Below are 27,292 nucleotides of genomic sequence, written 5' to 3'. Positions count from 1 at the left end.
TCACCTGTCTGAGACTTGTCTCCAGAATCACGGTGAATCTTGTGTATCTAAATGTGTTAAAAAAAAACAACAACCCAGTTTATTCAAATGAAAAGCGAGCACTGCTTTAACTTGGTTCTTTTTTTTTTAAATTTCCTTATTTCCAAAACCTTCCATAGAAAGCTTTCTGAAAATGTACATTGACTTAGACATGAAAAGAAGCAGCAGACAATGTATAGTATTACAAATTATAGATACTCCTAGAATCGCAGAACCACAGCAAAGGAAGTATCCCAAGGGTCACTTACCCAAGGTCCCACTGCCTCTGATAGAACATCTCAGTCATGGCAAATCTAGCATAGTTTTTTAAAAATCTCTTGGTAAAAAGTGATTCCGATTTTGTTGCTGTAAATAAACTGAAATGTTTTAAGAGGGTGATGTATTATTGCATTCCTTTGGCTCCTAATTAATCAAGGATTGATATGAGTACAACTGTAGGGCATTAAAAAACAAATTTCCTAAAGTTTATTAGTTCCAATGATATGAACAGTCAGAACCCCCCCGATAAAATACACTTTTCTCTTCCCTAGAGGAAGGAGCTTATTGTCCCACCATGTTTCCTATGTTGCCAGACGCAGTCACTTGACATTTGTGGTGTTACATAACTGATCATCTTTGATACCAGAACTGGTCCTCCGTGTGGGTCTGTTGTGGTGGAACTGGTTGTCAGGAAGTGATTATGCTAGCTTTTTAAAAAAATCAATAAAACATTTTTAAAAAGCATATGGAGTCAGCTGGTGAACGTTTTTCTTTAAAGAATGAGAGCTGGTGGATCCCCTGACTAACAAGATGGTGAGATAAGCTGTTTCAAGCATAACTTCTGTACCCTACCAACCTCAAAATGATAAGAAATGCACTTAATTCACATTAATTAGAACAGAAGGAAAAAGATATATACATCTCCATGCAGGATAACACCTTCACCTTCTGAAATAACTGTGGAGGATCAATTCACCTGAAGTTCCTACTCACTCACAGCGTTCCCATCATGCCTGGGTGCTGCGTGATATAGACACAAACAACCTAACTTCCAACACTGGTGGCCCCCACCCTGTCTTCCCATGACAATGATTCAGTCTGAACCCAACCTGCTTTATAAGAGGCGGAAAACGCTAAAAGTCACAAAATAGTAAGAGGACACAACTGTGGAAGATGAGACTAGGGGTATCACACTAAAAAACTAGCTCTCTCACATCAGAATTTGCACATGGACCCAACTGTGTCTCCATGGCCCTAAATGGAAATAGCTGCTTCCACTTAGTCCCAGGGATCTGGGCAGGAGACTGTATATGAAGCATATATGCAGTGGAAAAAGGAGGAGTCAAATAGTGAGGAGGAAAGTGGAATCACTGAGGAGAGAGGAAAAAAGCTAAAAGACAAATGGACTAGGAGAGAAAGGCAGGATTCATGATCCGCCCAACTACTAAGTAGATGAACTGAACAGTAAGATTCTCTCTCTCTCTCTCTCTCTCTCTCTCTCTCTCTCTCTCTCTCTCTCTCTCTCTCCCCCTCCCCACATACACATACACATATAATATATATATATATATATATATATATAAAACTATATACACACTTTCACATTCACATATGAATAACCAAAAGTTATTAACGAAACAAGACAGTAAGGCAGTAAACAATTTGTATTTGTCAGAAATAACCGAGGTATGTATGGTGTGCATAAATGTAATGAGCAGCATTTTGCCAATGATAATTGCAGTCAAAAAAACCATAAAAGATATCCAGGAAATGTATAAGCAGAAAAAGTAAATGAGCATTTAATGAAAGTGACAGGTAACAAGACACTTTGGAGTATAGTACAAAAGAAAGATAACAACAATTAAAAGTAGAAATTAGAATGAAAATTATGTCAGAAATCAGAGCTGTCAAGGAAGAAATAAGACAATAAAATAGACAACTTGGAGCACAATATGGAGAATCTTTTAAAACAAGAGAGGGTTTGAAAAAGAGGATGATAGATTTGGAACATAAAAATATAGAAGTAGAAGAAAATTTGGTAAAAGATATGTAAAATGTGTGTGTGTTTGTCCTTTGTTGCCGAAGAAGAGCATGCCTTCAGAGAAATGATGACATGACTTGTACTCGACTTTGTTTTGAGTGAGGGAGGGCTGTGCAGGTCACCAGCCTCATTTCTCCTCCAGAGTCATGTGAATCCAGCGACCAGATATTCATCAGGATGAGGCAATTGGGGTTAAGTGACTTGCCCAAGGTCACACAGCTAGTGAGTGTCAAGTGTCTGAGGTGAGATTTGAATTCAGGTCCTCATGATGCATGATTTAGCCACTGCATCACTTAGCTGCCCCTGATACATTAAATATAATTTTAAAAACATATATAAAGCCAGATGTGGGCATATACATCAGTCATCCTTTCTACTGGGGAGGCTGAGGCTGGTGGATCACTTGAGCTTAGGAATCTTGAGCTACTAGAGGGCTAAAGCTGACCAGGTGCCTGCCCTATGTCCAGCACTAATAGGATGAGCTCCCAGGAGGAGAGTCTGCCAAGCTGTCTAACAAGTGGAGAATCAGTCCAAGTCAAAAATGGAGTAGGTCTAAGCTCCCATACTAATCAATTACTTCCAGCCTAGGTGAGATAGGGAAATCCAGTCTTAAAGACAAACAAACAAAAAACTATTTCTATATAATCCCAAATGATCAGATTTGAAGACTGGATGGGCAGAGAAAATTTAAATATTACAAGCCACCATTAAAAAGTCTGAATACCATAGTCCAATAAAAAAATATAAGAAAACTGTCCAGAAGTCTTAAAAACAGATGGGAAAGTACAATGGGTAAAATCAGGTAGCTCACCATCTGAGAAAAGGCACAAGCTGGTAACTCCAAGGCATGTTGCAGTTATATCTCAGAACAGCTATAAAGGAAAGTAAAATTTGAATAGCCCTTTGTGATCAGGCATCTATGTGAAATCAGAGAAAAGAGTGGAATATCACATCCTAAAAATTCAAAGGTGATGTGAATGTAATTGAAAACAAAATGGAAATGTATAGACATTTAATAAAAAGGAGAAATTTAAGTCATTCTTCCAAAAGAAAACAGTGAGTGATTAATCTATAAACACTCCAAAAAGGAAAAATGCACCAACATTTCTGGAATTTAGTTAAAGTAATTCTCAGAGGATAAACTATATTTCTGAAAATATGCATATACAAAAATAATTATTAGAAAAAGAAGAGTAATAAATCTACAATTAGCACAAAAGAAGACATTTTAAATGTTAGAGAAGGAATAAAATGAAAATAAAAGACTATAGAAATGATAAGAAGAAACCATAAGCTTATTTAAGATGAACAAATCTATAACAACTTTGGCTAACGATTTTAAAAAAGAAGAAAATAAATCAAATGATAAAATTAAAAAATGAGCAAGGTGAATAAATAATGAGTAGAGAACAAATAAAAAGAATTATTAGAAACTATGGCCGGTTACATGTTGGCAAAATGGAGAATTGAAAGGAAATTGATGATTATCTGCAAAACGATAAAATACCAAAATTAACCAAAAAATAGAGATCTTAAGCCACTAAATTTCAGAAAGAAACATTAAACAATCCATAAATGAACTACCAAAAGTAGGGGGAGCTTTGATCCAGGTAAATTCTATCAAATGATTAATGCATAATTAATTCTTGTGCATCAAAAATTATTCTTAATACCTGAGAAAAAAGGATTTTTATCCACCTCTTTTTATAGCAACAAATATAGTCCTAATACATAACCATGGAAGGCTAAAGCAGAGATGGAGGATTATAGACTAATATCATAATGAATCTTGATGCAAATTTTAAAAATAGAATTCTATCAAAACAACTCCAACAATATAAGTGCATGTGTGGGTATGTCAATTATTCATTATAATCAATACTTCTCGAAGTTAAACTGTATTACATTATAAAGCAAGAGTCATCAAAATAATTTGGTGCTAGTTAAAAAAAATAGAAGAGTATATCCGTGGAATAGACAAGCAAAGTAAGGACCAGAAAGAATCTATCACTCTAGTTTAGTGTCTGAGAAACCCAATAATATAAATTTGTGTCCCTATTGGATAGTAACAAGAAAAGGCAACTAGACAGAAAACACTAGTTTAGACCAGTATATTACAATAAGTTCTAAACAGATGCCTGACTTAGATATAAAAACTCACATCACAAGGAAAAGTAGAGGAGAAAGGTGCTTTCACAACTACGGATGGGGCGGATTTTTAAAAAGTTATTGATATTTTTTTCCCTTATAACATACATTTCTCAATGCATCCCTCTACTTTCCTCATCCAAAAGACCATTCCTCATTGTTGTTGTTTAGTCATTTCACTTGTACCTAACTTTTCATGACCCCATTTAAGGGTTTTTTGGCAAAGATATTCCTTCTTCAACTCATTTTACAGATGAGGAAACTGAGACTTGCCTAGGGTCACTTAGCTAGTAAATAAATATCTGAGGGCAGATTTAAGATGACTCTTCCTGACTCCAAGCCCAGCATTCTATCCACCAGCTACCCATCCACATAACAAATAATAAAAAAAAGGGGAAAACATCCAGTTCAAAAAGACTAACATTCTGTAGTTTTCCACATGAATATATTAGGGTAGGGCTATTTCATTATACAAGGGACAGAGATCCTCATAAAACCTAAAATAAACAATTTTGATTCCTTAAAATTGTAACTTGGCCAAGGTCATAAAGACAGTGAGCATCAGTTGACAAAATCTCGTACAGCAGAGGGATTGTAGGGAGGTAGGCTGTTGGAGTCCCCCTATAGGAATAACTACAAAGTCAAAACAAACACCCATAACAATCGCTGGAAATCAGTACATGCCCCATCAATTTCAGATCTACTTTCCTGTTCATTATCAGTTTCTTTAGGGATCATAAACGTTGATGACCATTCACAGGGATGACTAGTAATCACAGATACAGTTTTACTGTATATGTGGATCTCACTTGCTCTTTCATGTTCATGAGAGATAAAAATCAAAATGACCAGGGGCACCTAATCAGTAACATCCTAAAATGGGAAGTCAGTCAACTATTTAAAATGGTAATTAAGGCTAAGATGAAAACCATAGAGTTAGGCCTGGAAGGGACCTTAACAGCAAACTAGGCCTAGAGAGTGACTTGCCCAAGGTCACATAAGAAATAAAGTGCAGAGCTGAAATCTAAACAGAGGTCCCTCCAGTCAACATCCAGGGTCCTCTTCATCACCTGACACTATACTTTAGACTCTGAGGTCAACATAAAACTCTAAAGCCAAAGTCAAGTTAACACCTGGAGCCAGAAAGTTTACTATGGGGTTTAGGTAAAAAGAAGCTGCTGCTCAGCTTGGGCTTCTGTGCTGAAGAACAAGCATTTGTTCCTGCCTTCTGATAACGTAAAAGTGAAATGTGGAAGGGGAGCATTTGCATATATTCTTCAGCTCAGATTCTTCCATGTAATTCTTGAAATCATGAAGAGCTATTATACGACAAACACTCCTCTGTGATATCCTGCCTGTAACGTGACTGAAGGCTGTGACTCATCCCTTCCACATGGGGAGGGCCTTTTTATTTCTTCTGCGACCAACTGTTTTATAGTTTTTCTTAGTGACAAAGAACATTTGCTACAAAGACTCTGATTTGGGTAGGAATCTAAGATATGGCCATAAGTAAGTACGAATCTTTCCTTGCCAATTGTTTTCTCTTTCTGCTTTAGGCCAGAAGCAATCCTTAATCACTCAGCTTTCTCTTTGAAAACAATAAATAAAACCATCCCAGCTCTGCAGCACACATAAAATCTTGTTCTCATCCTGTTGTTGCTCTGCCCTGTGGGGAATCAATTCAACTGTGGGACTCCTGGAGATTTCAAAGTAGGCTTGGAGCTCTGACCTTATTGTCTTACCACTGATCCCCTGGCTGTTCCTCCCACGGGACACTCCATCTCCCTGGTCCTTGGGTTTTCACTGACTGTGTCTGGAACACTCTCCCTCCTCCTCTCTGCCCTTTGGCATCTCTGTCTTCCTTCAAGTTCTGGCTAAAATTCTAGCATCTACAAGAAGTCTTTCACAATCCTCCTCGATGCCACTTCCTTCTCTCTGTTAATTATCTCCGCCTTATTTTGTAGAGAGTTTGTACATAATTGTCTGCCTGTTATCTCCCACTTTGCCTTGAGAGCAGGGACTGATGTTTTGCTTTTTTTTTTTTTGCATCCCTCGTACTTAACACAGTTGGCCAAGCAGACAGTAGGTGCTTAATAAATGCTTGTTGACTGACTAACCAACTCAGAGAGGATGGGCTTACTGTACCATCCCTCTCACTTAGACTTGAGCACTCCAGGCACTGAGGTTGCCATGTTGGGGCAAGTGTGTGAGTTGGGCAGCGTTGATCAAACTTCTTTTATGCAAATGAACTCCCATTTGGCACTAGAATGAATACCATGGGGTAGATGTCCCTTTATAGTCTTGCCTTTCTATAGGTCCTCCTTCCTTTCTTGCTAAGAGGAACATTTATCTCTTCTTTCAAACAGTGCCCAGTACACAGTAGGCACTTAATAAATGTTTATTAATTGATTGGTTTTAGAAACAGGCATAATGTGGGCTCTCAGGATGTTCTTCCAACCTCATTTTCTAAGTCTACTGGGAACTCTGGCTAGGTCGTGTAGCTTGGGGAAAAGCAACCTGTCTAGCAGTAGGCTAGAAAGTTGGTGATCCTTGTTCTTTTGGCATGGGGGAAGGAGGGGAGAAGACTGGAGATCCACAACAGGCAACTGCCAAAGAGAGGCCTTCCTCATCAAATATACCCTACCAAGAATCCTGCCAGTTCAAGATAAATTTGGGCTAAATAACTCCTCTTTTAAGATGTATATACTCCTTGAGAAGATTAAGCCTCCATATGAATACCTTAGAGGGAATTATAATCTTTCACATCTAGAAGTAATTACTTTGATTCAATTACTTTCATTCCAACTCAGAGTTCATACTATCAGTGAAATGAGGAGATGGTAGCTTTGTTGGAAGTGGGGAAGGAAACAGGATGATCTTAGGTTTTTGTTACTCTTGGAGACTGCAGACCTGGAAAGATGCTAGAGTGGGAAAGGCTGGAAACCTAAAAGGCAGCGCGATGATCTTATGAAAGTGAAAGAGAAGCCAATGAGTAGGAAAAAGGGAACAGAAAGGGAGATCCATGGTCCCTAAACAAGAAATTGTTTCCACTGCAATTCTGTCTATGGCATCTGTACCCTATTCTCTACTTGGATAAGTTTAGATTTTTCTTAAAGTTATTCATTGGCACTCTATCTCCCCTCCCGTTACAACCTGGGATGCATTCCATCCTCACTTCCACCTCAGAATTTCTGGCTTTCTTCAGAGATCATTCAAGAGTCATCTTCTACATTAGCCTTTCCAGATTCACTCCCCTCTTCCCTGCCTCCCCCTGTTTTATAATTACTTGGTATTAACTTTGTATTTGTCACGTAATAGGGGCTAACTATTTGTTGATGGATTGATCACTATGTTGTGGTAGTTATAGGCGTGCATGTTCCCCTGATAGAACAGAAACTCCTTGACAGCAGGTGTTTTTTTTGTTCCAATCACATGGCAAATAGATCCTAGGACTCAGGGGTGGGGAACCTGCGGCCTTGAGGCCACATGTGGCCGTCTAGGTCCTCAAGGGCAACCCTTTCCGTCAAAGAGCTGAGTTGAGGACCTAGAGTGCCCAAAGTTCCCCACCCCTGACCTAGGTCTTCTGAAACCCCAGGCAGTGTTTTTCCCAAGGCAGTGCCTTCCCTTGGTAACCCGGAACATGGGAAAAGCCACCTAACTTCTAGCTCAACCGACGCTGCTGATTCCATTGCGTGTTGATGTGTGTGTGTGCCAGAGGGTGATGGAGCGCAGTGATATTGGACAAACCATCAGCTGACTGAGTACTGATTTTAATTTGTGAAAATTCTCTTTCCTAAAGCCTAAGGTCTGACATCTGTTTTCTCTGTGACCTGGAGCAGATTTCATTGATAAGCAGTGCACTTGCGCTTACCTCATTGGTTCTTCATAATCTAGCCTGGATTCATTTCTTTGTGATTGACAAACAGAAACTGGAGGCTAACTAGTTTCAAAAGGAAAATTCAATCTATTTCAAGTTTTTCAGTCTTGAGGAGCTGCCAATAACCGATGGCAATTCTGCTCAGCACTTCTAAGCGAACTCTCATGCGCATGCTGGATTCTGGCAGGAGCAGAAGAGAATTGCCAAGAGCCAACATTCTTCTACTCTCATTATCCTAGCACTCAAGAGAGAGTCATTAAGCTATTTAATGACACCACTGCTTCATTTGTACTGCCATTAGCATAAGATCCAAGTGATCACCAGTACTAATGCTTTATAAATCAAGTCCCTAGAGATCTAAACAAGAGAAGACACAGCACAAAGGGAAGATGAGAGATAATGGAAGGGCAGAGGGCTAAAACAGCTCCATCTCCATGAGCCCTGTGCTTCTGAAAATGCTGTTCATTCAAAACCTCATTTTACTTCACATGAGCAACCATCCTAGACAGAAAGATAGTCCCGGGCTGGCATTCTGCCTTTGGTGTCAACATGTCCCATCACTGTCCTGCCAACCACACTGCCCCCAATTTGTCTTCACTTTGAAATAGGACAAAACATCTTGATTGGGGTCAATAAGAAATGTATGTCAAGAGATGAGCACAAAATGAAAGAAAACGTTAACTTATGGGCAGTCCCATTGGGTGAACATTTCTCCTACGTGGCCTGGCAAGACTAAAGGATTTAATGCCTAGAAAACCCACCAGAGAACCCAGAGCAATGAAGGCTAAGCCCCTAAGTGAAGAGTACACTTGACTAGAGTTGAAAGGAGCCACAACGAACTTCTGGCATGACCATTAATTGAGACTTTGCACAAGTCACTGTGGTCCCAATTTCTGGATGGGAGAATGGAAACACAGAAGCTTACAGAACTTCTTTCCTACTGTCTTCTCTGGGGGCTTCAAATTACCAGGATTTCTCAATCAGTAAGCATCAATTAAGCGTTTGCTATATGTCAGGACTGTGCTGGACACTTGATATACAAAGATAAAGAAAAAGATCCTGTCCTCTAGGAGAATTCATGGGGTGGGGTGGAGAGGTAGGGGAACCAGGTCTTTTCCCAGTGAGAAGGAACAAGTATCCCTTTAATGTACTATAGGTTCAGCAGCCAGGTGGTGCAGTGGATAGAGTGCTGGGTCTACGGTTGGGAAGACCTGAGTTCAAATGTGACCTCAGGCACTTACTAGATGACACCCTAGTCAAGTCACTTTAACCCTGTCTAAAGACTTTGTTAAGAAAACCCCAAATGGGTTCACAAAGAGTCAGACATGAATGAAACAATGGAACAACCAGCTGCCCCTATCCTGAAACAAAGTCTTTTATCCATTCCACAGCCATCTTCTGCTTCAACTGTTCTACTACATGGTTTACTAAATTTCCTGTCATCAGAATGGATTTTCCCCTATAGTTGCCCTTTAAGCCAAAAATGTTATCCTCTGTGATTGGTTTCTCCAATGATGCCCCTCATTCCGCATCCTAATTCTCATTATCTCCCAACAGTCTATGCATCTCTTGACCTTGCACCAGCTTGGCAAAGACCAATGACATCATTTGGCCCACCTTAACCTGCCACTCCACCCAGTACAAGGGTATATCTGGGTAGAAAGGGTCATGGCCGAGGGGAGCTGCATGCCTCTCCCTCTCCTTCTCCTCCTAAATATCTGCAAATTGTGAGCAGTCACATCCTCCTTCCCTCAAATCTAGGTAAATTAGAAGTAGATACTCCTCTCAAAAATGTTGGTTTCTTCTGACTCTGTTCAACTAGGTAATGTCTGCTGTGGTAGGAAGAACCATTGGGAGACATAGTTTTGAATCCTACCTGCGACACTATGTGTGTGATCTCAGTTTTCTCAGCTGCAAAATGGGCATGAGAATACTTGCATTATTATAAGGAAAATGCTTTATTAGCCAGAAACATTTTAGAAATGAGAATGATTACTAGTCAGCCTTTCCTTCACCTAACTATTACATCCTCACTTTTTCACTACTAATTAATTAATAGATATTTACTAGGCACCTACTATGAGCCCACACTGTTCCAGGAACTGGGATTACAAAATATAATCAATGAAACAATCCCTGTTTTCAATGAATTCTCCTCATTTTCCAAAACAGCTGTGGGTTAAATAGAAATGAAGGAATGACACTACTATACCTCCCACCTTTACCTTTTCTGAATATGTAGATTATCACTTTTTGCCTCTGATATCCATAATACAACACATATTTGGTTTTACATCAAGCATTTAAAAATATACAATGGACATTTAGGCAGTTGTCTGACTGTCCTTTTCAACCACTCAACAAATAGTGTTTGTTGGACACCTACTATGTGCTCAGCCCTTTAAGATCAGCTCCTAAAGTCAAAGGGTTTACAGTTTGGGGAGATCAGAGTTATGCTCATGAAACAAACTAAAACTCCATGTAATTCAGTGTTAAATTGAGTGGTACAGATTTAATTCTGTCTGTGATTCTGACTGTACCAGAGACCACACATCTATGAGTTATTCTTAGTATCTTATTAAAGTAATGGTGGTTACATTATCTATCACTTACATCCATTCAATTAAATGATTTTTAGTTAAGTATTCACTATTAGCCAGGTAGACACTATGCTAAGCCCACCTGGCTACAGGAGCTACATGCTATGAAATACGGAAAATTCCTATTTTAAAAGAATATTACAGATGAGTCCAGTTAGAAGAGGTCTTAGGGATGATCTGGTCCAAACCTCTCATTTCACACATGGGGAAATTGATTCTCAGGTAGGTAGAGGGACTTGCTACCTTTTCCACTGTTTTGGGAGGTGTGAATCACAATGAGAATCTTGCTTCCCAGGTTCAAGGCCAACACTTCTTCCTCTCTATACTCTACTTGCTGCCTCTTGTTTAGTGGCACAAGGTGATGCTACATTTTCCACTCCTATAGGGCTGACCAGAGCAGGCTGTTATTCTCGGCTAAGAATGGTAAATGGGAATAATTCTCTTAATTTAGTCTGGAAATGCTCCATTAGAAATAGAGCCACAGGAGACGTATTAACGAACTTAACTCTACCCTGAAAAAAAAAGGCATCAGAATCAAGGATGCCAGAGTAATTGTAAATTAAGAAAAACCTGAATATCCCATGTGTTTGGGACAGATTTCTCCTTGAAGACACATGCGAAAAATGCCATCTGAACGTTTGCAATCACAGTAATGTTGTAATGTTATAATAGGAGTTTTTCCTTTCAAGTGAGTGGGATTCTGTAATGTGATAAGCAGGTCACACTAAGACATTAGAGAGAGATTCAATTTACTGGGGTGGCCTGGGTTACTGCAGCGGGAAAGAAGCAGATGGCGGCAACTGTAGTCGTGAGACACATTTTCATTTTAAACAAAGAGATGAATTTTTATTACCTTTCATCTGGATCTTGAGCTTTATAGACCAGGATACTATTGTGCTGGAGATGCACTAGAAAAACACATTTTAAATTGCTAGACTGGAAATATCTAGGCTTCCAAATGTTTTTTTTTGTTGAAAATAGTTTGGGGGTAACTTCTCCTTTCATTCCCTGGGTGACCCTCTTGCTTGGAAAAGGTGGCAGACATAGCCAGGAGAAGCTGGAGGCATCTCTCAGATCAATTGTTAGTAGTGGAATAGCAAAGTTTTGTTACATTGGCAGTACTACGTGCCATGGTATAGCTGAGGAGGGGAAGAGAAGGGCTATAAGAAACAAGCTATGGGAGCCATAGGTGATTGGGGGTGAGGTACAGCAGCGCGTGGAGATCAACAGTCAAACTCATCTTGCTTCTCTAAGCCTGTCTTTGTTAGGAAACTGATGTCAATGCTATGACATGCTTATGGCCAGTACTCAATGTATTTATTCACATGAGAGAGACAGCTGGTGAGAATGGACAGAGGGATAGACTTGGACTTAGGAAGACCTAGATCCAGATCCTGCTTCTGATACATTTGCTAGCTGTGATCAGTGTGTATGTGTGTTCGTCCTTCGTTGCCGAAGAAGAGCATGCCATCAGAGAAATATTGACATGACTTGCACTTGACTTTGTTTTGAGTGAGGGAGGGCTGTGCAGGTCACCAGCCTCATTTCTCCTCCAGAACCATCTGGATCCGGTGACCAGATATTCATCAGGATGACTGGAGATGACCCAGGATGAGGCAATTGGGGTGAAGTGACTTGCCCAAGGTCACACACAGTTAGTGAGTGTCAAGTGTGTGAGGTGAGATTTGAACTTAGGTCCTCCTGACTCCTGCACTGGTGCTCTATCCACTGCACCACCTACCTGCCCCTTGCTAGCTATATGACCCTAGGCAATTGACTTAATTTTCTTTCAGCCTCAGTTTCCTTATCTGTAAGATGGGAATAGTAATAGCACCTACTTCATACACCTGTTTTGGGTATCCTATAATGTGTAAAGTATGAATTTTAGCTATAGTAATAATTATTAATCGTAACATGTAAGACTTACCATGGGACAGCTGGGTGGTATAGTGGATAGAGTGCCAGGTCTGGGGTTAGGAAGACCTGAGTTTAAATTCAGCCTCAGACCCTTATTAGTTGTGTGACCCTGGGAAAGTCACTTAACCCTGTTTGCCTCAGTTTCCCCTTCTGTGAAATGAGCTGAAGAAGGAAATGGCAAACAACTCCAGTATCTCTGCCAAGGAAACCTCAAATGGGATCATGAAGAGCTGGACATGACTGAGCAACTACAGAGGACTCACCCCCTATTCTCTTCTCCCCTCTCCACCCAATACCGTGGCACCTTAGAAAGAACAGTGACTGGACACAAAGGATTTCAGTACAAATCCTCTAACTCAGTATCTGGATGACTTTGGGTAAGTCACTTAACCTCTGTGGGCCTCAGTTTCCTTATCTATAAAATTAGGAGGTTAAAAGATATGGCCTTTGGGGGTCCCTGCAAGCTTGAGATCAATGATATCTAGATTGAACCCTTAATCTAGGTAGATTGCTCAGCAGCAGTTGTCCCTCAGCCCTGGAGATTTAGCGCTGGAATGACACACTGGGCCAATGACTTGGTTCAGTCATTCAATCATGTCAGCCTCTTCTGACATGCCAATACTCTTCATTGCCAAGAAAATTGTCAAAGAGTGGTTTGCCATTACCTTCTCCAGTGGATTAAAGCAAATAGAGGTTAAGTGACTTGCCCAGGATCACACAGTTAGCGAGTGTCTGAGGCTGGATTTGAAATCAGGTCCTCCTGACTCTGGGCCCACGGATCCTAGCTGCCTCTTGGCTGTTGCTAGAAGTATCCATTTTAGAGGTAAGAGGGCAGCTTAAACCCAACACCTGAAGGATTTGGGGCTCCCCTTCAGGGATGTTCAAACAGTCTGCTAGCATTACAGAACTGGATGTTTCCTTATAGGGCTCCTCCCAGGTATAACTGAATCCCGATTATCCCACGACTCTTAACCTTAACCAGGTCCCTTGAAGGAAGAGGGATTCAGTGTAGTAGAGGGGAAAGCAATATGGTTCTGGAATCAGAGAATCTTGTCTCTACCCCTTACTACCTGAATGACCTTATGCAAACCATTTCCTGTCTTTGGGCCTGTTTCCACCTGTAAAATGAAAGGAGCTGGACTAGCACTTCTACTTCTAAATCTATACTCCTACTTCCTTGCTTAGGAATCTGTTCTAGTATCCAGTAGAACTTACTGACTAAATATTTTTCTTTTGATTAAGAAATTTTAGCAGTGAAAAAGACACCAAGAGATTATCCAGTCTGTTCCTGCCAGACTTTTTCTGTTATCGCTCAGTCGTTTCAATAATGTCCCACTCTTCCCGATTCCATTTGGGGTTTTCTTGACCAAGATAGTGGAGTGGTTGGCCACTTCCTTCTTCAACTCATTTGACAGATGAGAAAACTGAGGCAAAGAGGGTTATGTGACTTTCCCAGGGTCACATCTAAGATGTGTGTGAGGCCAGATTTGAACTCAGGAAGGTGAGTTTTCCTGATTCCAGGCCCAGCACTCCATCCATGGCACCACCTAGCTGCTGAGTATCTCTAGGTATTCCTATTTTTTTCTACGTTTTTCTGTCCATTAATAAAAACTGTTCTTTACTGAATGTCTGTGAGCCTGAGTGCTTACAGGAAGTAGTAGAGAAGCTGAAAGCAGGGTCCTTTGAGTTCTGAGACAAATTTTTGATGTTGTCTTGGGAGAAGTTGCTTTGGGAGGGAGCTGAGTCATATGACTGACTAATGTCAATGGTCCTCAAGAGTGAATAAAGTCTGTGAGCTTTTGCACGGAAAGAAATTGTACAGAAGAATCTTTGGGGGGCCTTCAAGAAAGCAGGAGACTTGGAGATGGTATAGCACAGTAGAAAATATCCTATTTCTGGAGTTAGAGATCTATTTCTATTATGCTATGCTATTGTCATCTCAATATTTTGCCTTTTTGTTAGGTACGTTTAACATCTAAATGTATCACTATTGTCAGAAGTTTGTTGCGAAATTATCATTCACCATATGGCGGTTACAATGGGAAAGGTTGGTTGGTGTTCAAGAACTAGAGTGGTGAGCAGGGGAAGTGTATTTCCCCTCAACAGGGTTACCCCAAGGATCCTGAGAGGATCTAAGAACAAAAATGTGGTGGAGGTCTCTCTACCAGAGTAAAAAGAGGTTAGAGTGAAAAAATCAAAAGTGTATTTGCAGGAGCTCATAAATATATTGTAAGACACTGTGTGTGTTGGGGGGCGATCCAGATAAAGGGAGACTCCAGGTCTACAATGGACCCTCCACATTTGGGGAACTGTGTGTATGGTTTGTCCACACCCACAAATGATGCCCTTCATTTTACTGTTGGACTCTTCTGTAAAATGAGGGTGCTGGATGAGACAGTCTATGAGGTATGCACAGGCTCTAGGTCTATAATCTTATGGTTAGCATACTAATTATGTTATTATGGGCATTCTCTGGACAAAGGCATGAGAGTAAAAATGAGCAGGATATATGACAAGAATGCTGGTTCTAACTAAGAAAGAGGTGGAGGAAAGGGGAGAGGGAGGGCTCAGTTCTGGGAAGCAATGAAAAACCAGGTTGGGGAGGATCAGTTGGGTCAAATACATGGAATGCTGCAGATGGAGTGTTACTTTTTAAATAAGAATGAGGGGATGAAAGTAGCATTTTAGAGAGAAGGATGAGGGAACTTTCAAGACAGGGATTTGGGTAAGGCAGATGGTCCTTCTGGATGGAGGAACTAGTGGTATCTGAACTATGGAAGGAGAAAACCCACATTTTTCTCAAAATGAAGCTACAGAAACCGGAATGATAAAGATCAGGTTTTCCCCTTGGGAATCTATTATCTTTCAAGCCTGACCTTCAGTGGGAAAGATTTAATTCATTTTTTTTCCCTAGCCACAAAGTCCACATATTCCTGATCTCCAAAAACCTTTAGGTTACAACCAACATTCAGATCCCTGATAGCAGACCCAGTTCATAAGTGTAAACCACATGTGCAACTCTGTGCTCATGGAACTGCACATACTGTTGACTCAGTCTTACCCTCAGCATGGGATTTTTGTGCTGTTAGGATCTTTAGAAAAATGTGACCCAACCCCCCTCCCCCGCAAAAAACAGGGTTACCAAACCAGGGCTGCTTCTTACCATGGAGAGGTCAGCCCTTCACTACCAGCAAGGAAAGGAAACGAAGGAGTTAATTATCTTTGGATTTGAGACCGGTCTGGCCACAAGAGGGGGTAGCTCTTCTGTCAGAAGACAAACGTCGGCTTCTGCTCCTGGGACTGGGGACATGGGATCATTGACTTGGGAAGGTCTTTTCCTCAATGATGAGAAATGCAGCCTGACATGCTGGAAATCACATTGAAAAGCTGGTTCCCTCTTAGCAGCTGTGTGAGGGAAAATTGGTTCTGGATAAAATGAGGCAAAGTACAATCTACAGAAATGTATATATCTCGTGTTTTCTTTTTTATGCACAAATGGCGACTTCCAAAATTTAATTCATCCTTCCTACTTTTCTATATTCTCTCCCCAACAATTTGTCACCACTCTTGTAGGGCATAGTTTCCTACCTTCTTCTGGTAAACCATTGAGGGCTAGGTGGTTCAGGAGATATAGAGAGCTAGATGGCAAGTCAGACCAGAGTTCAAATCCTCCCTCAAACACTTACTAGTTGTACACTCCAAGCAAGTCAGTTAACCTTTCTCAGACTCAGATTCTTTATCTGTACAATGGGGATAATAATCACACCTACCCATCAGGGTTGTTGTAAGGAGGCAAGTGCTTTGCAAGCATCCAAATGCTAGCTGTTACTTAGGACTTAGAAACATGCCTCTCTCCTAGTAAATGCTTGATGAATGCCAGTTGACTGACTAGCTGATAACTTGGACTCTTTGAACTTCCTTTTCTTTTTTTAAGGTATGGATAACTGTATTTAAGGTAATTGGTTTCCTCCGTAGTCTTCTGTATTTTGTTTTATGCCTTTAAAACATTCTGAAAAGGGGTCCATAGCCTTCACTAGACTGCCAAATGGGTCCGTAGCACAAAAAAGGTTAAGAACCCTTGCTCTATCATCTTATCTTCTAATAAAAAGGTGGTGATTAATCAATACATTAAAAAAATTTTAAACTAGTTTAGAAGCTTTCTTTTACTTCTGTTATTATTTTAGGATGATAGATTTAGAGTTAGAAGAAGCCTTAGATAGAATTCAGTCTAACTCCCTCATGTTATAGATGAGGAAATGGAGGCCCAGCGAGGCCAAGGAACCTGCCCCCAGGTAGAATATGACAGAGGCAGGACTGAACCCACATGTTCTGATTCTAAAAACACCATCATTCTCTATTTTGTCTATTCTCCTTTATGGTTCCCCGTACCCTGCGGCCTCATCCAAAGTGCATGAGATTGTGGAAGGCACTCTGACCGTCACAGATGACCTGAGCCCCCTGCGTTTCCATGAGGATTCTTGCCAAACTGAGACTGCCAAAGAGAAGGATGAACTGGAATGCTGGAACCCAAATCAGATTTGATTAAAAACACTGTAGCAGATGTTACAATTCTAATGTGATTCAAAAATTCTCTAGAAAAACAACCCCAGACCCACTGTAACCGCTTCTTACTCCACATATTCCCCCCTCATGACAAATCTTAGCAGCATTCAACACTCTTTAAATGCTGGGCCAACTACATGGCTCAGTGGATAGAATCAGGAGGACCTGAGTTCGAATCTCGCCTCAGACAACTACAAGCTGTGTGACCCTCAGCAAGTTACTTAACCTTGTTTGCTTCAGTTTCTTCATCTGTAAAATGAGCTGTAAAAGGAAATAGCAAACCATTCTAAATCTCTGCCAAGAAATCCCCAAATGGGGTCATCAACAGTCAGATATAATTGAAACGATCGAACAGCAGAACAGTCTGGCAGGAATGGAACAGATAATCCTTTGAAGTCTTATTCAGTGCTAAAATCTATAATTTCAAAAGACAAAAATATACTCAGTAAGGACTAATAGGCAGTAGAATAGATTTCTAAGTGACCCCAAATGGGGTCAAAGTCAGACACAATTGAAATGACTGAATAAAAAACAACAAATGATGAAAACATCCAATAAGACCTAGCTATCTCTCCTAGCTTATAATACACACACACACACACACACACACACACACACACACACAATATCAAATTTGCTATACAAATGAATATACTGCAATTACACATTTTAAATCAGCAGGTTTTATTTATTTGGTGAGGGTGAAGGGTAAGACTAGCCAGTACAGAACTTCCTCTCTCAATTCATTTCATCTCTTTGGACCTCAGGTTCCTTGTCTGTACAAGGAGGGAATTAGACAGGATAGTTGAACTGTATAACTCAATATACATATATATATGTATATATATTATATGTACCTCTATATAGTGTATCTATCTATAGGGGCAGCTAGGTGGTACAGTGGATAGAGCACCAAGAGTCAAGAGGACCTGAGTTCAAATCTCACCTCAGACCCTTGACACTCACTAGCTGTGTGACTTTGGGCAAGTCACTTTAACCCCAATTGCCTCATCCTGGGTCACCTCCAGTCATCCTGATGAATAAATTGGTCACTGGCTTCAGATGACTCTGGAGGACAAGTGAGGCTGGTGACCTGCACAGCCCTCCCTCACTCAAAACAAAGACATGCAAGTCATGTCATCACTTCTCTGATGGCGTGGTCTTCTTCAACAACGAAGGACAAACACACACATATCTATCTATATAACTATGTAACTCAATAAAGATTGAGTCACTCACACTTTATGAATGCCATTTTTTAACAAGATCTGTCTTCTTCAAAGTTCTCAACCATCCTTTAAGACGAGGCAGAAGGCATTGCCTCACAGTCACTACTTTCTAATGCAGAAACCTCTCCTTTCAAAGCTTATGACCAATATCCAAAATTAGGTACCCTAGAGATGGTCGTAATTGCTGCTGCTGGCTGACCCTACATCCAGTCTCTGTGTTGCTTTATCTCCTTGCTTTCCTAATGCACTCCCCTGGAGAGAATGATGAGCATTATCAGAAGACACCTCTTAGAGACAACCCTCCAAACGCTCTCAGAAAATTATACGTTTCTGGCTCAGTTGGGCATCAGTTTATAACTTCACTTGGGATCAGGGAAAGGAGAACTGTTTGGGGAAGAACTGTGGTTCAGTGGGAGGTGCCCTAAATCTGCAGTCAGGGGACTGGAGTTTAAATTTCAGCCCAGCTTTTTAATAAACTGTGTGGCCATGGGTAATTCACATAACATTTCTGAATTCAGGTTCTTTTTATTTAGGATAAGGACGTGGTGGATTCAATGTTTCTGAAATTCTCTTTTGTTAGTTCTAAGTCTAAGATCATTCGTGCTTCCCTAATTTGGGGGAATACTGCTTAGTGATAAAGATTTTTTCTCAGAGAAATGTTCAGTTTTATCAAGATTGCTGTGTCTATTTAAATAAAATAATTAAACAGAACTTAACCCTCTCCCCTCTTTGCCACTCCCATCCCCTTTAAGACAGTCAAAAGTATTAATGTAGAAGAAGTGGGGGCAGGGTGAGTACAGCTTAAAATATAATTATGGAATTCCCCCCTCCCCCATCAAAAAACACTCATTGGAGATGAGCTAAAATGCCTTTGCTATTTGTGTAGAATTACATGATTTCATGCTACTGGAGCTGGCCAAGGGGCAACTGATCATCCCTATGCCCCAAGTGTGGCTGGAAAGGAGAATCTCCTAGTTTCAGGCTTCTTTGAGATCAGTGCTGACTTTGGAAATCTCCTCTAATAAACTTGTAATAATCAAGACATCAAAGACACCCCCACTGGCCTCAGAGAATCTTCGAAGTTGGAAGGGATCTCCAAGTCCTGCAGCTGAACCACAACATACATAACAATCCATCTACCCTTTGCTTTGTTACAGTTGCTACTATTCAGTCATTTAGTTGTCTCTGATTCTGTGTGACCTCATGGACCATTGCATGCCAATACTTTCCATGCAGTTTTCTTGCCAAATATACTGGAGTGATTTGCCATTTCCTCCTCCAGTGGATTAAGGCAAACAGAGGTGAAGTGACTTGTCCAGGGTCACACAGATAGTATGTGAGATTGGATTTGAATTGAGGTCTTCTTGACTCCATGCCCAATGCTCTATCCACTGAACCACCCAGCTGCCTCCTTTTGCTTACAAACATCCAATGAGGGGAAACCAGTTACCTCCTGAGGCAGCCCTTTCCACTCCTAGATAGCTTTGTCTATTCCCCAAAAAGGTCTAAAAAGGTCTGTGCTTCCCTTTCCATAGTCCTTATGTCTCCCAAGGATTTCTACTGCTCTATATCCTGCTACTTCTCCCTAAAGAAACCCTTCAATTTTTTTTCATCCACACTCCCCAAAGTAATCATCTGACAAAGCCTCCAAATTAACATTCGTATTACTCCTTCTATCAGACTATATTTCTTTCCTCTTTTAAAACTGTGTTCGACAACATTCTCCATGAAATCTTTCACATTCCCTTGGTGAGTCCCAAATAAATTCAAAAATTCCTCTTTACTCTTTATCCTTCTCATATCTCGGATGAGAAAGCATTTTGTGTTAAGCTTTTGCGTGCCAGTTAAACTCATGACTGGTTATGTGTATGTTGATATGTTTCTGTCATTAGTTCGCACTTACGGTTCTCCAGTCTTTCCCACTAAAGTATCATTTCCTTGGCAGAAACCAGCCTTCAATTTCCTTTTTTCATTCCTAGCCTGTCACTATGCAAACAAGCACTTCATCTTTTCTCATGATGATGAGGAATTCTCCAGGCCCTGAGATCTGATTAGTTTCCCAAAGCAAGTTGACCAAATTCCTATGAATTCAATCTGCCCACACTCTTTGAAGGGAATCTTTTCTTTGGTTTCCTCCCACCTTCCTTCCTCTTCCTTGACCCCTTCCTCACTCTCCCAAGCTACTCATCCCCTATTCCATTCTCGCAGGACATGGATGCTGCCTGATCATTAACTAGAGGGGAAGCAAAAATCATTGAGTTTCTCCTACAAAGAGTCTTCATTTTAACAGGAAGCTCCTGATAACCTTAAAGTCTTTAAGGCCCAAAGGAATGTCATAGACTAGAGTTTATCATTTGACTCTTGTCTTTAATCAAATCACAGGGGGAACCATCTCCTCCCCCTATTCATAAGGCTGATCCCAGCAGAGGTATCTAGGGCCAGCCTCTGAAGAGTGGGGATCTCCCACCAAGCCTGCTACAGAAGGAGTTCAGGGGCAGACCACTGCTGGCTGTCATTATTCATTGTATCTTCCAAAAAAGTAAGCAGTGGGGAAGGTTGTTCTAAGCCCTTGCTTAGGGTCACCTGATGCAGAGATCACCAAACTATGAAAGGGTTCTTATCTACTCTCTTCCTCATCATTAGATCTGTGGATAGGTTTTAGGGAGTCCATGAACTTGGATGGGAAAAAAATTACATCTTTATTTTCACTAGCCTCAAAATAAAATTTAGCATTTCTTTCAATGATGAATGTAATCAGCAAAACATGATTCTAGCAAGGGGGACACAGTCTTCATCAGACTGCCAAAGGATCCTGCTCTATACTTTTTGCTCAGGGAATTCTCAATAAATGTTGTTGACTGACCAAGGGGTAAAGAAGTCATACAAGGGAAATGTAAACAAGGCAAAACCTTCAGAGACCTACCTCATCTATCCACACTTAGACTTTGAATAGGGGATGGGTGGCCACAGGATGGAAGTAAGGAAATACATTCTCCCCATCACCATGCCCCAGCTTCACTCAAAGCCATACTCTGAAGTCTCAACTCAGCAATTCAGTTTTCATAAGGAAATTGACATGAAAGTAGATTGAAAGTAGAAACTAGGGTAAACATATTTTAATGAAAAACCCATCCAACTCTTTTGCCACCTTTCCAGGAATGTGCCTGGAAGAGTAAGGGACACATTTATTGGAACTTACCCTTTAATACTTGTGAAGCGGATAAACGATGTACCAGACAGTTTGAAGGCATGGAGACCAGTGTCAAAGACCTTCAAGGTCCATTATCCTTCTTGTTATGAACAAATGTGAAAGGTCCTCTGGGAAAAATGTTGGAGCCACGTCCTTTGCTCTGATCTATTGTCACTCATTCTCAGTGACAAGTACCATCACTTCACATACTACTAAATGCAACAGACAGCTATATTTTGGTATGGTCTGCTCAGAGTCATGCCATCCTCAGGGCATGATGAATTAATGAAGGAATGGTTTGATGTTTCCCCCTGCTCCCTTGCTGGGTAATGGATCAAGAGCCAGTGGTTCCAGCTAGTGCCAAGAGACCTGAGACTAATGTGCAGATGTTCACAATTTTCCTAGTTCTAAGGGTAGCCTTCGGTATAGTACAGAAGGATATATGGAACCAGCCAGAGATTCACAAGCACTCAAGACCTACTCAAATGCTGACAAATATTGGAAAGTTAATGTTTAAATGGGAGATAAATTAATTCCTTCCGGGAATTCACATGCCAAAGGTTGCTCTAGAATAGGTAATTTCCGAAACAGGGCAACAGCAGTCAAGAAGAGTAAGAAAGATGAAGGAAAACAACCAAAAAAAACCCCAAACAAAATAGAATCTAGATACAAAGTGATACAAAATATATCGGGTTTCATTCATATGAAAGAATACAGCAAATAATCTTAAACAAGTAGGATTCTAAGTAGAGTTGGGGTAAAATATTATTTCCTATTCCCCTTATAACAAGTCCCCTAAGTGATTAGATTAATCCTGATTATTTAAAAATTTTAAGTAATTTATTCGTTAATAGTGAGATAGCATGGCATCATTATAGAAAGCCAACCTCGAAGCCAGGAGAAACTTGGACTTGTCAATTGTATTATTGAAAATGCATTGGTTCTAGAGTCTGAGAATATGGTTCAAGTTCCACCTCTGACATACCGGTTATATGGGCTTGGGTAAGTCACTGAACTTCCCCAATACTCTAGGCAGTTTTCTCAGACTCTAAGTTGCAGAGGAGGATTTGGTTTGTTTTGGTGGAAGGATCTTCCTCACCTAGAAGAGGCCGTTAGGTAGCACAATGGATAGAGTGCTGGATAGGGAGTCAGGAAGACCTGAGTTCAAATTTTGCCTCAGACACTTTCTAGCAGTGTGACCCTGGACAAGACACATCTGCCTCAGTTTCTGCCATTGTAAAACTGGAGTAATAACAGTACTTACCTGCTAGGATTGTTGGGAGGATCAAATAGATATTTGTAAAATGCTTAGTGCAGTCTCCGACACACAGCAGGAGCCTAATAAATACCTGTTTCCTTCCTTCATCAGAGCTATATAGTTAGCTTTCTGAGCAAGTATTTTCATATTAAAGTTTCTAACATAAAAGCTGTCATGATATATATACAAAGTTCTAATGATAAAAAACAACAAAATAATGAACTATCCCAAAGAAAGGAAGACACTCTCCACTGCCTCATTTCCTGTTGTCTTGCTCAGCATTGCATCCTGGGCTTGGACTCAGGTACACTTCCTTAAGAGTCAGAGCTCACTGTGGTTGCACAATGCTTGGGAGAGGGCCATGGGAGCCATCTGATTAGGGAGTTCCATAGGGAGGATAGTAGTTACAGAGGTAAGATTAATCTGGCAGCACTGTATAGGATTAAAGGAGAAACTGGAAGCAGCTAATTCACTATTGCTGTTGCTCAGCCTGAATGAATGCAGTGAGGCTAGTGGAAATGGAGAGGCAACAGACTGTGAGATGCTGTGCAGATGGACCTGGCAGGTTCAACAGGAGGCAAGGGATGAGGAGGAGACAAAAATAATCTAAGGTTTTGAACCTGTGTGATTGGAAGCATAGTGGTGTCATTTGTGGAAACAGAACAGTTGTGAGGAGTTTGCGAGTGCATGTGTGAGTGTGTGTGTGTGTGTGTGTGTGTGTGTGTGTGTGTGTGTGTGAGACAGGAGATAGCAAGTTTGATTTTGGAAAAGCTAACTTTGAGATATCAGTGGGACATTTTGTTGGAGCTTTCTCTCAGACAGTTGGAGATATGGGACTGATGCCCAGAAGTAAGGTCGGGACCAGAGACAGAGATGAAATGAGGTGCTCTTTGTAAATGCCTCACACATAGTAGGTGCCTTATAAATGCTTATGACCTTTCCTTATTACCCCAGATGTGGGAGGTGAGGCATGGAGCTGGGAAGTGAATGAGATCCTTGGGAGAGAATATAGAATGGGGCCTACAACGGAGAACCTTAAGGAATGACAACACATAGAGATGAAAGGAAGAAGAGGGGTCTGAGACAAACTGGCCAGAGAGCTTGGAGCAGAGCCTGGAGGGTATAATGCTAAGGTAGACAAAGGAGGAGAGAGTTTCAAAGAATGAGGGAATGATCAATAGTGATCAATATCTCATACAGTTCAAGGGGGGTGAAGACTGAGGAAAAAGCGCTGGAATTAGAAGGTTAGAATGTCAAAGCTCAGCTCCCATGCCACCTCTCACAGGAAGCCTTTCTTGGTGGTTAGCATTCTTCCTGGTCTGAAACAACCACGTACACACTTATTTGTTCACATCCAGTAAACGATAAGTTCAATGAGGGCAGAAGTTATTTTTCATTTTGCCTTTTTATACCCTTGTTCTTGTTCAGCCATTTCAAGGCATGTCCAACTCTTCATGACCCCACTCGGGGTTTTCTCGGCAGAGATACTGAAGTGGTCTGCCATTTTCTTCTCCAGCTCATTTTACAAATGAAGGAACGGAGGCAAACAGGCTGAAGTGACTTGCATAGGATCATACAGCGACTAAGTGTTTGAGATCAGATTTGAACTCAGGAAGATGAATCTTCCTGATTCCAGGTACATCTGCTGTGCCACCTACCTGCCTCCATATGTAGCAAAATGACTTGACTAGAGAAAGAACTTAATAAATGCCTATTAGATTGAATTGGTTACTGATGACCTCTGAAGAAGAGTTTCAAAAGTGATGGAGTAAGGTTAGATATCTATAAATAGTTTTACACAGAGAAAACCTGGTTCAAATCCCATGAAGCACACACTTGTTCTCATCAAACCATCTTGGAAATGTGCATGGTAAGTCATATGGAAAACTAGGCAAGAGAATATAGATGGCTCAGTGTAAATTTATCACTTCTCCTGGAAAAACAGCTCAAGGGGGTTAGGCTGAGCATTTTCACATGAAGTGCAGCCCAGACACTTCAACCTCAAACACATCTTTAATCTGCTCGGGACAAAGATGACTGGAGGGGGCTGGCATCAACCTATCTCTTCTTGGAGTCTGACTGCAGCAAATGCGGTTTTGTAAAACCACAGATCTTTCTTTAAATAGTTAGCTTAAACATGCGCTCCAGCTGGGAGGAGAGAAATGCTGGCATTTGCAGGTGAGTTATGTTTAGCTAATGGCTTTATCTAGAACGTTGACAAATATTGGTTGAACGCCTAATATGTGTGAGGTACCCTTAAGTACACAAGTCACCCATTATGCTAATATCCTGATTGCATAATGCATATTTCTGAAATACTAGTAATCATTTCCAAAGATAACCAAGTCCTTGTTTTTAATCCCAATTTCATTTTTAGAAGTTGCACTTTGGTGGTCACAGTTCACATTCCAATGAACACTCCTCTTCACAGACTGGTCACACCTAGAATTTGCTTTGTATGGATCTTAAAACCATGTATAAAGATGGGACTGGTCGGACATTTAGGGCAGATTTTCATGCTTTTCAAAGGTTGCTAGGTCAGTCATTTAAACATCTGTTTTCAAAATCCAACTATTCACTCAGCAAACATTTACTAAGCATCTAATATTATCCCAGCAATATATAGGGTGCTGAAGGCAATAACCCTGCCCCCAGGAAGCTTATATTCTAGTTGTAGAAATACAGAAGCAATCACAGACAAGAGATATGGCCTCATAACAAAAATAGGAGAGAGGTCAAAAGACAGTATACAGTGAATGGCAGGTGAAGGTAGCACCATCTTCCAGGGAAGCCTTTTCTGTTACTCTTAGCTGCTTGTCCCTCCCTCTCCAAACTACTTTGTATTCTCTCTTTCTCTTTCTCTAAGATGTGTGTGTATGTATGTATGTGTGTGTGTGTGTATATATATGTATATATACATGTGTATATATCCATACACACATATAATATTCAATATATACTAACATACTCAACATTTGTGTATGCATGTACATATACATATTTATATATCATATATGTATATCTACACATATATATGTGGGTATATATGCATATATATTCTACATCTATATCATGTTGTAGAATATAAATTCTTTGATATTAGGGACTGCCTAACTTTTGTCCTTGTATCCCAGGTGCTTAGCACAGTACCTGGCACATAGTAGGCACTTGTTGATTGACTGACAGACTGCAAATGGAGTGGTAGTTTGAAAGGGAGGAAAATAGAATGGACTGAACTGCTTAGGAAAAGTTCATAGCTTTAGAGCTAGACGAGATCTTAGAGGCCATTGAGTCAAATCTTCTGATAGAAACTAGGAAACCGAGGCCTCAGTAGATTAAGTGACTTGTTCTCAGTCACACAGTCTGCAAGTGACAGAGCTGATATTGGAAGCCAGGTCCTTTAACTTTGAACCCTGTACCCCTGTGTAATGGTGAAGATCTTTCCCATTCATTAATAGGTCCATGTGACCTGCTTTAAATCACACAGAAGCCTAGGTCACATGTGGTGGCAGGAGCTTGCTGAAGGGGTAGAACAAGAAGGGTGGAGAAGAATTGGGAGGAAGTGAATGAGAGCAGTTAGAGTGGAGGGAGAAAGGACACAGGCAAGCAGGCATAGCTAGGCTCCTGAGTGTTTGTTTATGGGAAGGCCCCAGCAGCAAGGGAAGGGCGGGGAGGCTTGGGAGTGGCTTTGTCCCCTGACTTCTTGGCTATATGATGAATTTGGCTTTCTAGTGTTGGGATTTGGCTTTCTGGAGTTTGAATAAATGTTTTTCTTCTGCCTTCTATATGGAGAGTTTGTTATACTTTGTGATGAGAACTATTGTGGCATATTCATAGTCACCAGCAGGGCTGTGAATATTGCCTTGGTGATACATCCTGGCACTATAACACAATGCCTCACAGGGAGAAGGCATCACTTGAGCTGGACTTTGAAGGATGGACATTATTTGGATAGGTGGAGAATAGGTGTAAATAAAATAAGATTTAAAACATACATATTAAACATTATGTGATAATAACCCTTGTTGGAATTTGGGGCTAATTTCAAGATCCTTCAGCAACTTGGTTGTTTTCCAGGAAACTCCCCAGCATGCTAATGTCCTGAGGGTGGACCTCCTATATGCCACTTGGCTTCTCGGTAGAGAACTTTCAATGAATCATCTAAAATTGTGGTTTCTCCACTCATCTGTAAAGAGATTATGGTCCTGAATAGCCTCTAAGGGTGTCAGGGTGTTTGTGTAGTATGGATAACCTGTGCTAATAAAAATGTCCTATAAAACAAGAGGGAAGATTCATCAGCTCCAAATTACAACTAGGGGCATTATCATATGAGTTGGGGATGTATAGCTTGAAATAGAGAAGATTTGAGTGAGGGGACTCGATCTTTGCTTCCAGTATTTGAAGGGCTATTCTATAAAAGAGAGACTTTTACTTGCTTGACCTGAGAGAGC

At 40.7% G+C, this 27,292-nt stretch overlaps 1 protein-coding gene across 4 annotated transcripts in view; it reads right to left on the bottom strand.

The window, feature by feature from the left end:
• The window catches only part of PDE8B (phosphodiesterase 8B), a 331,778-nt gene that overhangs the window by 42,911 nt on the left and 261,575 nt on the right, over nucleotides 1–27,292 (bottom strand). For all 4 annotated transcript variants that reach the window (XM_072606396.1, XM_072606392.1, XM_072606395.1 and 1 more), the window contains one exon: nucleotides 5–47. In XM_072606396.1, the coding sequence (XP_072462497.1) occupies nucleotides 5–47 (43 nt within the window). The remainder of the gene's footprint in view (nucleotides 1–4; nucleotides 48–27,292) is intronic.

This window comes from Notamacropus eugenii, chromosome 4, assembly GCF_028372415.1.
Source record: "Notamacropus eugenii isolate mMacEug1 chromosome 4, mMacEug1.pri_v2, whole genome shotgun sequence".
Taxonomy (NCBI): domain Eukaryota; kingdom Metazoa; phylum Chordata; class Mammalia; order Diprotodontia; family Macropodidae; genus Notamacropus; species Notamacropus eugenii.
The sequence above is the reverse complement of the archived record's forward strand: the minus strand, read 5'-3'. Positions and strand labels throughout refer to the sequence as shown.